General features: G+C 43.1%; 2 protein-coding genes across 10 annotated transcripts in view; one reads left to right on the top strand and one right to left on the bottom strand.

Moving 5' to 3' along the window:
• Window positions 1–16,655, top strand: part of LOC135414968 (protein PHTF2) — a 124,574-nt gene that overhangs the window by 51,413 nt on the left and 56,506 nt on the right. For 3 of the 8 annotated variants that reach the window (XM_064656362.1, XM_064656369.1, XM_064656368.1), the window contains exon 1: window positions 7,959–8,059. The exons of 1 other annotated variant lie outside the window; for it this stretch is intronic. The gene's annotated coding sequence lies outside the window, so the exon portion shown is untranslated. Of the gene's footprint in view, window positions 1–7,958; window positions 8,060–8,564; window positions 8,873–9,767; window positions 9,884–15,359; window positions 15,620–16,300; window positions 16,350–16,655 lie in introns of those variants that run through there. 4 more of the 8 variants (XM_064656364.1, XM_064656363.1, XM_064656365.1 and 1 more) reach the window with 4 other exon arrangements.
• Window positions 3,868–7,513, bottom strand: TMEM60 (transmembrane protein 60). 2 transcript variants are annotated; one of them, XM_064656371.1, is made up of 2 exons: window positions 7,393–7,513; window positions 3,868–4,528 (listed from the first exon to the last, which is right to left on the bottom strand). In XM_064656371.1, the coding sequence occupies exon 2, from the start codon at window positions 4,484–4,486 to the stop codon at window positions 4,082–4,084; it is 405 nt and encodes a 134-aa protein (XP_064512441.1). In that variant the 5' UTR covers window positions 4,487–4,528; window positions 7,393–7,513; the 3' UTR covers window positions 3,868–4,081. The 2 variants fall into 2 exon arrangements, with proteins under 2 accessions (XP_064512441.1, XP_064512442.1); XM_064656372.1 differs by lacking the exon at window positions 7,393–7,513 and adding an exon at window positions 5,410–7,370.

The following is a 16,655-nucleotide window of genomic DNA, read 5'->3' on the forward strand; positions in this document are numbered from 1 at the left end:
GCCCACCAGAATGATGGTGCCATGTTGGGTAGAGCTCAGGTCTGTGCTTTTTATGAAAGTCTTTTTATCTGGTTGAGACAAAATGGAGCTGAGAAGGTTATTCCCTGTGTGTCTCAAGATGAAAATCTTGAGAATTAGATCTGTGTGTGGGAGACTAATGTAACATAAGTCAAGACTGCTAAAGCTTTATCCTAAGCACACAATGACAACACTCAGCTAGCCACCCTTTTGACTGGTGCAGTTGGGAAAAAAAACAGTTGAGACTAAAGAACATCTTTTAGCAGTGGTTTCTTTATGAAATTCAGAAGGAGCACTGAGATAAAAACTAACCCAGATGAATTAAGCTGACATTTTCCTTTCTTCTCTGTTTCTTGCTCTTAAGCTGTTGTTCTGCACTGTATGGAGACCTTTCTTATATTTGCCTGCTTGGGATGTTGGTTTTGTTAGGAAAGGCAGGTTGAAGGGAATGGCATTACTGAGTTGCAGATTTTCGTAGTCTTTATCCAACTTCAGTACAAATACAAGGAGAAAATGTAGAATTTATATTGAGCAGTTGTAGTGATCCAGCTGCAGAGATTCCGTAAATTGCCTTAGTTCTCAAAGCCTGATGTTTTTCAGCAGCAAGGTCTGTTCAGGTCTAAAAGGCTCATATATGAGATGAACTCCATCCAAACTCTAAAACAATAAAGGTATAGTGAGAAGGTACAAACACTCTTTTCCCAACTCAACATAGTTATTTTTATTCAATCTTATTTAAAAGTGATGTGTTACATGATAGTACTATGTTTTCTGTGCTAGTAAATTCAAACAACTTATTTCTGAGGATGCAGTTGTTCAGGAGCTTTATTACTGAAAAGCCATGTTATTTGTTCCCAAAATAATATTGATGTTAAGATAGGAAACACCTGACGTTAAAATTCTGAGTTTCTGGGAGTCTCATAATTTTAACTTTCAGTTTCACTTTGTGTCACCCAACTTTTAAACTGGGCAAACGTGAAAATTTCCATGAGGTTACACAAAGATTTTGCTTCTGTGCTAGACACAGATATATCAGAAAATAATACTGATAACACATATTTTAAATTGGTTATGTCCCTCAGTCCTGTGCCCACTTACTCTGATATTGTCCTTCATGCCTAGCAGAACATTTTGTGTGTGTGTACACACATCCTTAAAGCATTCAGGTTAAACTTCGTTATACAAGGGGATGTTTATGTCACATAACTGCATTTTGCCAGGATAAAATGAACAGAAAACTGGATACTGTCCTAAATGGTGACAAATCAAGAAAAGCAGTATGAATTGGTAATTGAAAATAATAGTTTCATGGCCTTTCACACACGCGCATTGAGTATTTAATCAGATAAGAATAGATAGATACTCTTCTGCAATGGATGCTGAAGTGTTCAAACTTCTATAAGTGACTGGAAGAGAAATAAATTATGTGGAATATACCTCTTCATATACAATACATATTATCAGTACAGATAAATACTTCTATTTCATTTCAGCAAGCCTTTGAATTCCGGTTTAAAACAAAGCTGCTGAAGGCCAAGTTCTGTGCCCCCCATCAGCTGCCACAGGGAGCTGAGACAACATCCTTGTGCTCCTTCCTCACAAAGCAGTGTGAGCCATCTCGGCATCAGCCTCTCCTGTTCCCTGCAAATTCCAGCAAATCTGCTTTTCACTTGTTTTGTCCTGTTAATTTAATTGAAGATCAGTTTGGTAAATTTAAGAAAATGTGTGAGCAGCACTGGTTCCACTCCCAAGCTGTGACCAGTGCCTTTGAGAACAGTGTAATAAACAGGTGTAACTAGTTCCCACAGCAGCTTCTGGAAAGGTCACTGTGGGCTGCAGTATACCTTGTATCATAAATCCTTTTGAATGAAGTTCTGATGTCACAGAGAAGCAACACTATGTACAAAAAGTGGCACAGTTCAGGTCAGTTACATGTGGTAAAAAAAAGTCAAAAGGGGTATTCCTCTTGTCCAAGTATACCTGTAAGGACAAGGAACCTGCAGAGCTGAGCACTTCCAGCTGGCTCTGTGTGACTTCTCCATGACACCAGCAAGAAACATCTGCTTCAGCTTTCAAAATCTCTCACTTATTTCAAGGTTTGTAAACCTTTAAAAAAAAAAGGCAAACCCACAACCAAAACTGAACTTGTTGATCTTTTCCTATTGAATTAGAGGCAGGAATTAAAAGGAGATTTGTAATAACTGTGTGTGATTCTAGTTAATTAGAGATGCCAAACTTTCAGATAATTGTTACATCTGAGGAAGAGAAGGGGTTTATTAAGGGGGCAGAGTCATTCATGGCCCATCTTGCTAATAATACACCAAGTTCTAATGAGGCCAGTTCTTATTCTTCCATCATTTAAGTTATAACAATCAGTTCCCATCCCCAGCTCGGCTGAGGAAAGCTGCTCTGCGCTTCTGAGCAGTGTGGGGGTGTCTGACATCCTGTGAACAGGGCTTTTTGGATTTTTATTCTATGAGAATCATCGGATGGGGAAGGACTGTGAGCACTCAGTTTTATGCTTGGTCCCATACCATACCCGAGGTAAGTGTGTGTGTTGTCTGATGCTCATCACCCAGGGCTGGGTCCATGGGTTTGTGTTATTTTTTAATTTGCTTACAATAAAGGGGTTATAAATATTTTGCACTTTTTTGACAATGGCTGTGGTTTAGATTTCTTTTGTATTTGTCTCTTTGTTTCCCCTTCGGCAAGGTCAACCATGCTGAAGCAAAGATGGCTTAAATTCTTTCTAAAGATCATTTGTTACCTGATGTTTTGAATTGAGATCCATTGCCTTAGAGTGGAACATGTTGTTTTCTTGGACACTGCTGAAAGAGCTTTATCTGCCAGTATGGTTCCCCTGTATTTTTACCCATGTCTGTGTGATTAAACAGCAAGAGTAAATCCAAACATTTCAGAAAGGATTTTTTTCCACAGAGAAGTACATTGAGTGTCCATAATTAAAATTTTATCAGTGAGACACTTTGATCTCGTCATGTCCTGTTACCCTAGACTGTTTTTCCTGGGCTCTTTTCATTCACTTGACATTCTTTTGTCTCTAGGAACTGTAAATGGATCAGTACCTTCAGTGTGCATGTTAATAATGTCCTAGACAACTGCTACATTTGAATTTGGTGTTACTGTAGCGCCTGGAAGAGCACTTTAGTCCACAAAATATGCTCATAGTTCCAGTTCTTCCCCCTTGTTCATTTGTTACCCTGAACAGTTCATTTACACATCTGAGTTTGCCATTGCTCCACAAAGCCAAGGGTTCACCCCCAAAGATTTCCTATCCTCAGGCATTGAAAACTGTCTTGTTCAAGTACCACTTTGGGCAGGTACAAATGCAGCACTGAACTCACCCTGTGGCTCCAGTCTCTTGCAGCACTGGGGATTTCTCACTTGGAAAGGAATCACCATTGTCTCCCTCTTTTCTGGATCTTAGGACTGCTTGCACAGTTCAGCTACTAACCTTTTTCCCTAGGGTTAACATACTGGTTATTGGCTGTTTCCATAGCTTAGGAAATAGTGCTTATTTTTAGACTGGCAGTGGAGTCTCACTGTCAAAAGTAAAACCAAACTGAGTCACTTTATTGCTTTTTTGCTCTTATTTGGCAGCTATCAACTGTTACTGATTGTTAAAGCAAATTACGCTCCTTATGGAAATTACTGTTACCTGGTTATTTCTTGACTTATAGCATAAGTAGCAGAAAATGTTAGTCCTCTTTCCAAGGATTGCTCAATGTGCTGAATACCCTGGGTACAACGTTTGTGGTTCCTTTGAGAAGATCTTCTACCTGCATGTATCTTATTCCATGTAACAAATAATAGTAATCATACTAGAACAGCTTATGTTGAACAAATACTTTTATTTACAAGAGCATATGTGATAGTTTTAAAATAAAAAAATGGAACAAGTCTACTTCCAGTCTTCAGCCTGCTTTAGATAAAGTCTCCAGCTTGACTCATTTCTTATTTGGCTTTCTAGATCAAATTCATGGCAAAATGGTAATATTCTGGTAATTTGGTGCCAATCATTGGGCTGAAAACCACCTGGCAGAGCTCAGTCTCTTCGTACATAGAAGATATTGTATCCCAGTTCCACCATCCCGCCAATAAGCAGGGCCCACAGTGGGATGAACACGTAGGCCAGTTTCATGGTGGTGAATCGCTGCAGCTTCGCGCAGAGGGCGAGGCAGAAGGCCAATTTCAGGAGCATTGCAATGAGGTACCAGGCTTTCTTCTTCATGTTCTGGGAGCCGTTCCGAGGGTCAAAGCCAGACTTGCACCGTCCAGCCATTTTTACAATTAACATAACTAGGAGAATTGTATCGAATATCCACACTGGAATGAAAATGAGGAACCAGTTCCATGGTGCTTTCTCATCCAACTTCAGCACCAGCATGATGAGGAAGAGTAACGTAAAAAGCCATGTCAGCAGTACTCTTTGCGCCAGGGACATTCTCATTTAAACAGCTGTGAGAGGAAGGCCTTCACTGTCAGCAACAACCTGACAAAACAAAAGGGAGGAGGGAAGGCATTAAAAGATGGCACTACATCACCATTAGGCATATTCCTCAAAGGAGAGGAATTTATGGTTCTTGCTTTCCCTGCCTTCCAACCTCATGTACTGTTTCCTGGCACTTCTTTTGTAACTACCATGCTCAGCTAAACAGTTTGCTCCAGTCCCCCCTTCCCTTTAAGAGCCTTAAGTCAGACATGTAACTGCCTTAATCTAAATTTGGTCTGTGAAACAAACTGTGCCTTAATCCTAAACTAGCTGTCAGACTCATTTAGGGATTTTTGAATGCTAAGAATATGTTTAGATCCATCTTCCACCAGTACTGAGGCACTCACAGCTAATGCTTGAAAACAAACATAAGAAAATAACCACAGTAGAATGTTAAACCAACTAAGGAGCAGAAGTAACAACCCCTCTGAGAGATCTAGATTTCATGCTACAAAGATGAATAACTAATATATACCAGTGAAATGGTGCTGAAATAGGTTTCTTAATTATTTTAAAAATTAGAGTTTAGAAATTTAATAACTCCCTTTACAACACTGACATCCTTTCACCTGAAAGAAGAAAATGAGCTTTGATTTGTTCCCGATTACAAAAATATTTGAAATTCCAAAAGTGAGATGTCGTGTTCGGAAGCATCTAATCCTCAGCACCAGATGCTGAGGGAAGGACAAGAGCTGCTTCCCCTCTGTCCCCTCAGTGCCCCTGCCCACAAGCTGCTGCACCTTCCTCTGTGTTATTACCAACCCTCACAACATCACCTGATAAGCCTGTTAAACTCACCCAACAAGCAGAAATCTACTACCACCTTTTTAACTGGGTTAGTTTTTTGTCAGTTTAGGAAGCTGAACAAATTCTGTGCTCACATAAGCTTTGGAACCGGTAGGAGGGAAGTAGAAGTTGCTGTTTCAGCTGGTGAGGAGGTGACTTGCTGCCTGGGAGTGAGGGGATAACCATGTTGTGCACCGATAAAATTATCCTACAATTTACATCTGTGTTTTCTGATACACGGTTCAACAGATCTACTATTTTGTTCAGTCTGGGTCTGAAGTTTGAATGGATTTGATTTAAAGGATAGCAGTAGGATTTCTTTTAAGGAAAAGATCCAATTTTGCCTAAAATTGGAGTTGCTGTGAGTGCATCCCTGTTTTGTGTTGGGGCTGACACTTGTGTGACCCAAGGCAGCCCAGTTCCTTCAGCTGAACTAGCCAAAAATAAAAGGGTCTAAAATAGGATTTTTAATTTGCTTTTCACAGGCTCAGTTCTGCTCAGAACACTAAAGGGTCTCATGAAAGCCAGTTACTGGCAGGGTGGAACCAAGACCCCCACCCTCCCCTTCCTTAGGGAAGAGGTGAAGCTCAGCAGTGGCACTGAAGAGTCAATTGCTAAGGGGACAAAAAAATCAGAGGAAGTTTAGATAGCCTTGTTCTGCTCGTCGCAGAAACAAACCCAAACTAACTGGCAGGTGCAGAGGATTACAGAACAATTACTATGTCCTGCCTGAAGCTTTTCCAGTATTTTGAAAACACTTCCAGTATTCTCAAGTACAAGTCTGTGGCTGAAGTGAAGAGTCATGATCTGAAATGAAGTTTCAACATCTATGAGAATGTTTTTTGAAAACCAGTTCTAAAAATCAATGCTACAAACACTGCAAGAAGGAGGCTCTCTCGATAGCAAACTGGAGAAAGCAGAAACCAAAGAAACAGACTGGAAACTTGGGCCTGAAAGGAAAAAAGAAATTCAACACTGTGAGAGGTATCAGGTTATCAGATACTCAGAGAAGGTGCTATCACCTGTCTCTGGAGGAAATGGGAAGCTACTGGAGATGTATTACATGAGGCTACTCAATTTAAGGTTGCTCACTTGAAAATATTTTCAGTTTCACGAGTGTTCAGGACCACTTTGTAACAACTGTAAAAAGCAGAGGCAGAAAACTCAGCATGGGATGTTCTGCTGCCTTTCTCTGACTTAACAGATGTTACTGCAAGATTAGACAGGACTGCAAAGCCCGTCAATTTTAGAAGCTTTTTTGGATGAAAACTCAAGAAAATCCAAGTGTACTTTTGAGAGATCTTAAAGTCCAAGTAAAGAAAACTACCAAATTTTGAAGACTGACAGCTGGGTGTGCAGCTGACAATATGATGGAGGGTTTGATTACATGAAGCATCTCTTAGTGGAGGATATGATGGGCAGACTCTTTGCTGGAGCCCAGCTATCCCAACACCACGGGCAGCACTTGGAAATGTGCTTTAGATGCAGCTGTGGTACAGGTCTGACCTGGCTCTTCTGTGAGAACTGGGGATGTCAAAGGCAGAGAATGACAACAGAAAGGCTCTTGACACCTTACAGGACCCACATAATTAGGAAGTGAGAATTCTCAGTGATGAGAAACATCCAGGAGCATCACTGACCTTGATGGGACGATCTGCATAATCAGGATGTTATGAGAGCTAATTCGGTCCTATTTAGAAGGAAAAAATTAAGTGGAGGGAAACTCACACATGACATTGAGTGCAGTGGTAACGATAACACAGATCTGTACATTTAGATTTAAACCTTGAACATCGCCTAAAAAAGTCCTGAAATTTACATTATGCTGAAACCAAGTTAAACAGAACTCCAACTCGATTAGATAGCATTTTGAACCTATTCAGTAGGTACGAGTAATTTAACACCTAGAAAGAAATACCGCGGTAGGCCCGGTTTACAATCCCGTTTAAGCACAGCTTTGCCATTCACAACGTCGGTCCCTCCCTCGGCCGAGAGGCCTTGTCCCGCCAGGCCCCGCTCCCCCGGCCATGCCGGAGGCTCCCTGAGATGGAAGCTTCCCCCGGCCCCCCGTCACCTACCGCACCGCAGGTCCCGGCGCAGCCCCCGGTTGGCGGGGCCCGCGCTCGGCTGAGGGGGCTGAGGGGCGGCCAGGCCCTCCCCGCCCGCTGCGCCTCAGGGCCCGCCCGCCTCCTGCCCCGCCCCGCGCCTACCATTGGGCAGCGCCCATAGCCGTCCTGTTGCTATTGGTCTACTGTCACGTCGCTCAAGTCAATCCCCGCCTCCCGCCCCCTGAGCCGCCGGGGACGCCCCTTGAGCTCACACCGCCCCTCGAGGCCGGCCTGCCTTGAGCCACGCCCCCCCCCCGCCGATTGGTGCAGAGGTCTGTCTGTCACAGGGGCCTCGCCTCCGCCCCTCCAGCCGTCCGTCAAACCTCAGCCCCGCCTCCCTCGCGCTCTCGTTGGGCAGCGCCGCAGCCAGTCACGTCTCGGCCCCGGCCCCGCCCCCGCCAGACGGGGGAGGCGCTGTTTGGCCGCCGGCCCGCACTCGGCCCCGCCCCTCGCCCCGCCCCCCGGCGGCGCGCGAGCCGGTGGCGCGCTGTTGCTGCCGCCGCCGCCGCCCGGGCGCGCGCGCCGCTCCCCCCGCCCCCCTCCCGCCAGCTGTTGCCTCGCGCGCGCCTTCCCGCCGCCGCCTCGCGCTCCCGCGGCCGTTGCGTGCGGCGCGCGCTGCCCCGCGGCACCGCCGACGGTGAGAGATGGGGGAGGGGGCACCGCGGGCGCCCCGGCCCCAACGCGGGGGCAGCGCGGCGAGAACCGGGGGCGCCGAGTGCCCCGCGCCGCTGGGGAAGGGGCCGACCGGGGCGTGGAGCGGGGGGACGGCCGGGGCGAGGCGACGGTGCCCGCTCGGTGCGGGGGCACAGCGAAGCGGCGGCGCGGGGCGCGCATCCCCGGCGGGGCTGCCCCGGGCGGGCGGCGGGAGCGGGGCTGCTGCCGAACGCCTTCCCCGGGGGGATCCCGGCCGGGGCAGGGGCGGGCGGCCGCGGCCTCCCCGGCGCCGCGGGTGCCTCTGGCGGGGGCCGGCGCGGGGCCGGTGCCGGTGCCGCCGGGGCGCGGGGTCCGAGCGCGGCTGCGAGCGGTCCCTGCCCGCCGGGTCCGGCCGGGGCTGCGGCCGCGCCGTCCCGGGGCCGGCGGTGCCCGGGCGCTGTGCCCGCTCCGCCGGGTTCGTCGTGGGCGGCGGAGCCGCGGTCACGGTCCGGGGCCCTGCCCCTGGCTCCTGCCGTGAGGCTCCTTCTCCCCGCGGAGCTGCTCGGACGCACCGAACGCTGCCCCAGTGCCCGGGTCAAGTGATAGGAGTTCTCTTCCCTTTAAAGGTCCTGAATTTCGGCATCTTCACAGTCGCCTCTGTCCTCCTCTCCCGTGTTCTTGAGTTTTACGTGCCTTCTTCTTCTTTCAGTGTTTTCTTTCTCAATCCTTATCCCTTTTCTTTCATTTTCCATCCTAGACCAGTGACAACCTGACTACAGCTTGCCCTTGGTTTCCAAGTTGGGAATCAAAATGTTAGGTAACTTCCCATCAGGTGAAGTTCCTGCTGTCACATTTGTTTCCCTGGTGTTTTATTTGCTGTCTTGTCTTTGAAAAAACAAAGGAGCTGAGGAAAATTTTTTCCGTGGTAGTAGAAATATCCAGGTGTTTGCTTCTTTTACTTTTGGTTTTCATACATAGTCTCTGAGTGGGTGTGATTTACGTGTATCAGATTCAGGGTTAGTTTTAGTCCTTAGTGTCAAGCTCTGTGCTTGGTGTTTTGCCTTTTATTGCTTTTAGATGTTATTGGTCACTTGAAATGTAGCACCGCTGAGTCTTGCATTTTGTTCCAAATTTGCCAGTGTCTTATCCCTCTGTCATATAATTAACAGGAAAAAGTAATTAATTGGAAAACCTAACTTGTTGAAAGAACTTTAATTAACGTTCTGAAATTCTTAGTGATGAAATGTTCCTACAGAAAATACAGCTGGTTTTACAGTTTGGACACACGAGTTCTCTAATAGGAATGAAGTTAAATACAGTGTGTCATCAGTAATTTGTCTGCTTATATCTTCCTGTTGATGCTGTTAAACAGATGGTGGTATCTGTTTTATCAGGGAGAAGTGCATCACTTGAAATAACCTGTTAATCCTAGTAAGTGAATCCTAATATCTTTAGCTGCACTTGGTGTGGTCAGTACGTGGCAGAAGGATATATTTCTGTTATATACATTAGCACTTGGCATGAGACTTTGTTTTCCTGGGGTTAAGAGGCTAAAAGTGTTCTGTGAACAAATCTCTGGGTTATAAATAGCTGTATGTTTTTGGCTATTTCTGTAGCTCTGAAGGTTCTGGTGATCTTCTTTGATTTGCCTCTTTATTTGTAACTCCCTGGAAAGGATAATCTTTTTCTCAGAAGTCTTATTTCTTTTCCAGTACGGTGTTTATGAACTGATGTATGCACGCACATCACCCCCACAGACTCCACTGTACAGTATTTATGAGCAATTTTCATTTCTGAAGGTGATGGCTGAGAGCAGTGCCTGGAACTGGTGTGTTTCAGATCCTGATCCATGTTTGAAGTGGAATGTTTGTGCAGTTAAATGTTGTGTTGCTATGTTTTACTGCCAATGTATGTTTTTATTTTGGATATAAATATTACAAAGGATACAACACAAGCCTGAGTCACCTGAAAAAGAATTTTGAAACTTAATTGGTTTAATTCAATGCTTGTACTAGAATTTTTTTCCTCTTGTATTGTGTGGAATGTGACATACCAGTAAATTGCCAGTAATTGTTGGGAACTCCATGGAGCACTTCAGATATTCTGGTAGAACTGGATTTCTACTAAAGCAGAGTTAGCTCAGCTTGTCTCAAAAAGTTGGTCCTAGGTGTATCCATAGCTGCTGGGCATTGGTGTGAATTCTGGAAGAACTCAAACTGGGTATTGCTGTGTATTAGAGCGGGACAGAGGTGTGTTAAAGAATTCCATCAACGTTGTTTGGGGCAGTTGACCAGGCAATGAAGAGTGACGGGGCTCTTGGAGTTGAACACTGCTGTTCCTGTCTTAGCTGGCAGGGGTCACTGGAAAGCAGTGGACATAATTTCTTTTCTAATTCTCCAAAGCTACATATGCTGTTTTCCCAGACTTTTTCTAAATATCGTATCTTCTACTGATTTATAGTAGAAATTTTGTTGAAGAAATGTTTTTCTTTTCTCATGACCCATGGGAGTGAAAGCAATGACAGTCAAAGATTGGGTTCTGTTTTTTTTTTTTTGTCTAGGAGGGTGTTCTTTTCATAATAAACAGCTTTGTCTATGGATTCATCACCGGACAGTTTATGTGAATTTTTAGCAAGGCTTAATAAGGGCAAAAAGCTTGTACAATTACTTTCATTGTCTGTCTTCTCCCACTTGAGTCACTTCTCAGATGATGAAACCAAAGTTAATGGCAACTAAAAGATATTAAGTACACAGTTTTTATAAAATTTTTATAAAACTTTTGACAGGTAGTGACCCAAATTAATATTCCCACCCAAAATAGGCAGTTATAATTGAGTCCCTTCCCTCTTCAAAAAGTGAGCTACTGCTGGGCAATCTGTGTACTGAGCTCTGAGCCATCATGGTGCCTGCTGGTACTGGAGCAGCCAAATAGTTGGGATGGTTGTTAAGATGGGTGGGGGGCAGGAAAACAATGATGGGTGAGGTGGAGCAGGACAATAGGGAGCCACGGGACACTGGTAAAAACAGACAGACTTAATTGCTTCTGCTCACAGGGCAAGGTAGGCCTGTTTTTTCTGTAATTTTTTTGTTGTTGTTGTATGAAGGAAACAAAACAAAACTCTTGGGATACCTCTGTCAGGGGTACTGCTCCCTCTGACTGGTCAGGGACGGTTGACCACCACTTACGCAAAGATAGGTGGTGGGGTGAAAAATAAGACTTTGAAAGCTTTAATTATCATGTTTTCTCCCTTGAGTTTACTGTAATGTTATTCATGAAGTCCTTTCTGAGTGCATAGGAAATGGTAAACTGCTTGTAGAAATCATATTCAAATTTGTAAGGAGAACACAAAGAGCTTAATAAATTGCGTGTAGAGATAAAAATAGTAATTAGGGCTATAATGTATTGCTGTGTAATGTTTGGGTATGCTCTACATGTAATCATAGAATAATTTAGTTGAAAGGGGTCATTGGAAGTCATCAGTCTTGTCCAACCTCATCTCAGAGCAGCTTCAAAGTTAGAGCAAACATGTACATATATATAGAGATAGCCATTATATTGTCAAGAAATTTGGAAATACAGCTTGTGTATGTGGTGTGGGGGTTTTTTTATAGTTGAAGGGAAGGATATCAGAGAGTTCCTAGAGCTATACTCTTATTTCTTAATTTACACGTGTAAAGGGGATCTTTTTCCAAATTTGTTTTCCACTAGGAATACTCTTTAAGTGAAACATGTAACGTTCAGCATTTAATTCTTTGCTCATTTAAGGTGGTCTTGGTAGACATACTCCAGAGAGCCTAGATGGCTTCCTGGAATGAGTCCAAGCATTGAATTGAACTCTCATTTGCAAATAATTTGTTGCTCTGTTCTTAAAAAATAAAATGCAATTGCAAAGCGGGAGAAGAAATTAAAGCAATATCACATCAAATATGAAATCGTGCAAGCCTTGCATTTTGGAAGTTGGCCAGCGCCAGATGCTTTTGGGGTTTAGGTGGTTGGCAGATGCTGTCTTGGCAGCTGAACACTCTTCATGTTGATCTGTCTGAGGGACAGTTTGTTCTATGTGTTGCTCACACGCTCTCCTTGGTATTGGCTTCTGGCCGTGGAGGGGTCGAGTTAAGGGGAGTGTTTGTATGGCCAAATACAGCCCAGTCATCTCTTTGGATGTTTTCTTGCATCCTGGGTCATGAAGCTTGAGATTCCCTCAGCTCTGTGTTGGTTTTTTTTCCCCGCTTCTTGTTAATGTGTGTTTAAATAGCTGCTTTCTTTTCGAATGGGAGTAAAGTCTTGGCTTCAATCACTTCCTGTGGTACTGACTTTAACAGTCCAATTATGTGTTGTAATATAATATTTCTCTGTTAAAAATTTGGCTTTGCTATCCTCTCAGCTCAATTAATGAATGAAGTTCCCTGTATTATTGAAAGCTGTTGTTTTCTTGACTGGATTTTCTGTATATTTCTTAACATCTCATTTAATCTATTATAATTCCTTTTTTTCCCTGTTCATGCTTGCCTGTTTCAACAGGAGAGTCTTTTAAGTGATTGGCAATTCATAGCCCTTCTCAGAACACCTCCCTCATTATTTTAGTATTCTTCTTCCAATAAAATATGTATGTTTCAAATGAGGTTGTGCAACCAACCAACAGAGCTGTACTGCAGTGTTTTCCTTGTCATTCCTCATTTATTCAACTGTCTCTGTGTTCTTCTGACTGTAGTATATTGGATGGAAGAGCTCCCTGAGCTGCCAAAGTTCCTTTCTGGATTTGAGATACCTGTTTTTAAAGCTTTGAGTGGTATGCATATAACATATGTAACATATAACACTTACAGATAACGTTGACATGGTTGATTTTTTGTTGCCTGTTCATTGTAAAAGTTAATCTGTTTTCTTAAGGTTTGCCAATTTAAGATTAGCTGTTATCTAGAAATGTTACTACTTCAGGTTTTCTTCCCTTAAATGTAAAAGATAAATACAGCAAGTCGCTGGACATATTTACAGAGGCTTAAAATTTTGAATAATAGGACAGGACTCAGTTTACTGTTTCAGGACTTAATTTAGGCAGTACTTTATAGAAACGCTAGTCTATTGGTCCAAATAGGAGGGGGGAAATAGTCTTAATTAGTCCAGATTAACAGTGTTAATGGTACAGTTGTCTGCTGTGTGATGGGCTCCAATGCTGGTAGGAAGAGGAGTGGGAGCTGGTGACTGAGGAGGGGTAGTGACTGTGGTGGTACTGCCTTAGAGTGGTTAGAACCCTTGTGAAGCCTTACTAGGCCATTCTCACCTTCACCATCAGTTGTGTGGACCTTAGGCATCTTTAGGGAGTGATTGCTTCTGCTGGAAGTTCCCTCTTCAGAGTTCTGGAAGCCAGAAGGAATGTGGGGCATCTCAATTTATTTGTAAGCCACCCTTAGCTGTCAGCGCCCAGCTGTCAGCGGTGTGATGAGTGTCTGTGTTTGTGTTTCTAGTAAAAGTCTGATGGTTGGCATACTTAGAGAGTTGGAAGTTGTGATTTCTGGATGCTCTCGTCCTTTAACATGAGATCTTGGGAAAGAGGTAGCCACTAGGGCATGTGTATGCTGGATGAGGCCCCGAGTGTCTGCCTCTGTCACTACGGAGCACTCAGGCACATGAAGGCTGGTGGAACATAGAGACCAGACTAGGAAGATTTAGTCTGAGTTTAGTTTCGGGATTAGGATGCTTCTACGGGAAGGAGAACAGGGATTTGTGTGCACTTTGCCTTGGACTGGCACTGAATGGAAGAGCTACAGGCCAGTGATGGGTGATCCAAGGAGCTCCTGGGCATCGGAACAGGTGATCACTAGGCCACTTTATGCAGTCTGGATGCTGCTGTTAATCTTCATTATCCAGTTAGCCCATGGCAGTGAAGAAGGTTGACTCCAAATTTTGTTCAGTGTTTCTGGGTGGTTTTGATCTGTGGCAATGTTTGCTTTTCATAGACATCGGTCTATTTAGAAGTCTTTGACATCTTTCCAAAGGCTCTTTGAAAGTCCACGTATGTTCTATCACTTGCTCGTGTTTATCAGTTAGTTTGACATGTTCAGAAATACTGATAGACTGAGACATGATCTTCCTCTGCAGAAACTGCTGATTAGACCCTATCAGATAGTCTTTAGGGTATAATGGTGTTCCATTTTTAATGATTGTTTTGAGGATCTTGCCAGATACACTTGTAAGGCTTGTTACTCTGCAATTCCTTGCTTGGATTGCTCCAGAGACTTTTTAAAGAATAGAGATCCAGCATTTGCTACTGTGTTCCTGCAGAACAGTGACTGTTACAAGAGACAGCAGCTTTTTCTGACAGCTCAGCCACTTCATGCCTCAGCTGCTTCAAAAACTTGCTGGATAACTATTTGTAGAACATGATGCAAACTTGGTGATTTAGGAGTGGTTTTCAGCTTCCTGACTGTAGTCATTGAGAAGCCACAACTCTGCTGTGCAGTGCCTGGTGACAGATAAACAAGCTGTCCTAAACACAAGTCAGAATTTCCAGTGAGCAAGATTTATTGTGTTTAGAATCACATGAAGGAGAAAAGGAGCCTAGCATTTTATTTCAAGGTGGATACTGTATTTGTTTTGTTGGTTTTTTCAAGTATTTGTTAAAGTGGCTGTATATATAAATTAAAAACTTGGTGTTTATAGATATTCTATTATTTACTAAAGTTATGACAGTTGTAAGAGCAAATCCCTGCAATATTTCAAGGATTTCTCAGTACAAGTTTGCAAATGTTTAGTGGGATATATATGTATGTGTATGGTATTTAGTACAAAAAACACAGGAATTAAATAGAACAGAACTCAAGATTGACCATATACTGTGTTTAATTTAATTTTTTTAAAAGATACAGCATTTTCAGAAATGGCTTTTGGATCTATCGTGCTAACAGAAATTACTGTATTTGGATTAATGGGAATTTTGAAACTAATGTCTCTTATAGAAGATAAGCAAAATTAGCTTGATTATAGTTTCCTTTAAGGGTTTGGATTTGTCTACTTTATTAAATGATAGAGTATGTTTAAATAGTAGAAGCTTTTTGCTAATTTATGGATACTTCAGCTGGCTCAAGGGTAAATTATGAGAGGTGTAAAATCCTGGATTTCTTTGTAGAAGAGTCCTTCCCCCCTATTTTTATGAGTAAGGGATCTATGAGATTGTTTCATGTCACTTCAAATGGAACCATGGGCCAGTTATGTAACAAAATTAGGAAACTTGCACAGACCTTAAAGCTGAGGGCATAGATTCCAGAAATGGCTGCAGCAGTTGCAGCAACTGCACGCAATGTTCTTCTACCAGAACCTGAAATAAATCTCAGAAATCCTGATAGTCAACATTTTGTTGCTATTTCAGACAGTTGTGTAATTCTCTGGCAAAACAAGTATTCCTTGGGAGACAGTTATTTTCTGTGGTACTTTCTTGCTTCAAGTGTTGGTGTGTTTGCTGTGGAAGTGAAGATGGCTAAGCCGAGCCTACTTCCCGTCAGAATTTGAAAACTGTTTCTCACTACAAGCTCTGTGCTACATCTGTGAGATCTTCCTGTCTGGGCTGGTAAGTGATAAAGGGCATGAGCTTATAAGGAAGAATAAATGTGCAGTGGCAGAAGTGGAATCAGATGCAGTGGTTTGTGGGCAGAATACAGAGGCCTGAGAAAGTATCAGTTTTTCAGTCCCTGTCATTTTACTGGAGGCACAGGCAGGCATGGACATGCTGCCAAGTCTCTGTACGTGTCATGGTATATGAGACATGTTTGGTACATCTCTGTTCAAAAAGTACAGGGCTTGTTACACAGCAGCCAGCATAGACACTGATTCATATTTTGTTATTGATGCTGTTGGCCTGATAAACTCCTCAAACAAACAAAAAATTCTCCAAATATACATCTAGAGATGTTCAATTTTTTTTTTATCTGTTGTTTGGGGGGGATTGTATTTTGGGTTTTCAGTGGTTTTGTTGTTTTTTTGTTGGTTTTTTTGTTAGGAATGCTGGTATCCAGTTTTAGTAGAGTTGTTGTTCCTTGGGGAAAGCAAGTATGTTAATTCCTCTTTATTTACAAACTATTATGACCTTAGATTGCAAGACAGCAACTTGGGGGGGCTTTGCAGGCATGGCAGCAAGAGTACTTTTCATGCTGGTTGCTGGATACAGTCCTTAAGTTAGCAGTGTCTGGTTTTTTCTTTTATTTTTTTTTTAATTTAACTTTACTTTTTCCTTCCCTTTTACCTGCTTCAGGTTTTCTTGAGGCTAGCTGAACTGAATATGGTAAAACTTCCACTGAAAGGTGTGAACTTGGGAGTGACAAGTTTCTCATTTGGTTGTATACAATTTGCAATTCTGAAATGCTCTTTTCAGAACAGATGCATAGATAAAGTACTTAAAAAGAACACTGAGTGCATCACATAGTATTTGATGTTCCCTTTCAAATAGGAAATGTAGGTTTAATAGTTTACTTGTAATGCACATGAAAAAGAATGCTTCCTTTGGAACATTGCTTCAAGGTTTAACCCCGTTCTTTGTGGCAGTGGCAGAACTCCCCTGGATTTGAGTGTGGGAAGGATGACTCGTGGTGAGTTTAGTGCTATATCTG

This window comes from Pseudopipra pipra, chromosome 5, assembly GCF_036250125.1.
Source record: "Pseudopipra pipra isolate bDixPip1 chromosome 5, bDixPip1.hap1, whole genome shotgun sequence".
Classification (NCBI taxonomy): Eukaryota; Metazoa; Chordata; class Aves; order Passeriformes; family Pipridae; genus Pseudopipra; species Pseudopipra pipra.

Coding starts and splice junctions, on each gene's coding strand:
- TMEM60 (XM_064656371.1), bottom strand. CDS start 4,486: ATGAGAATGTCCCTGGCGCAAAGAGTACTGCTGACATGGCTTTTTACG.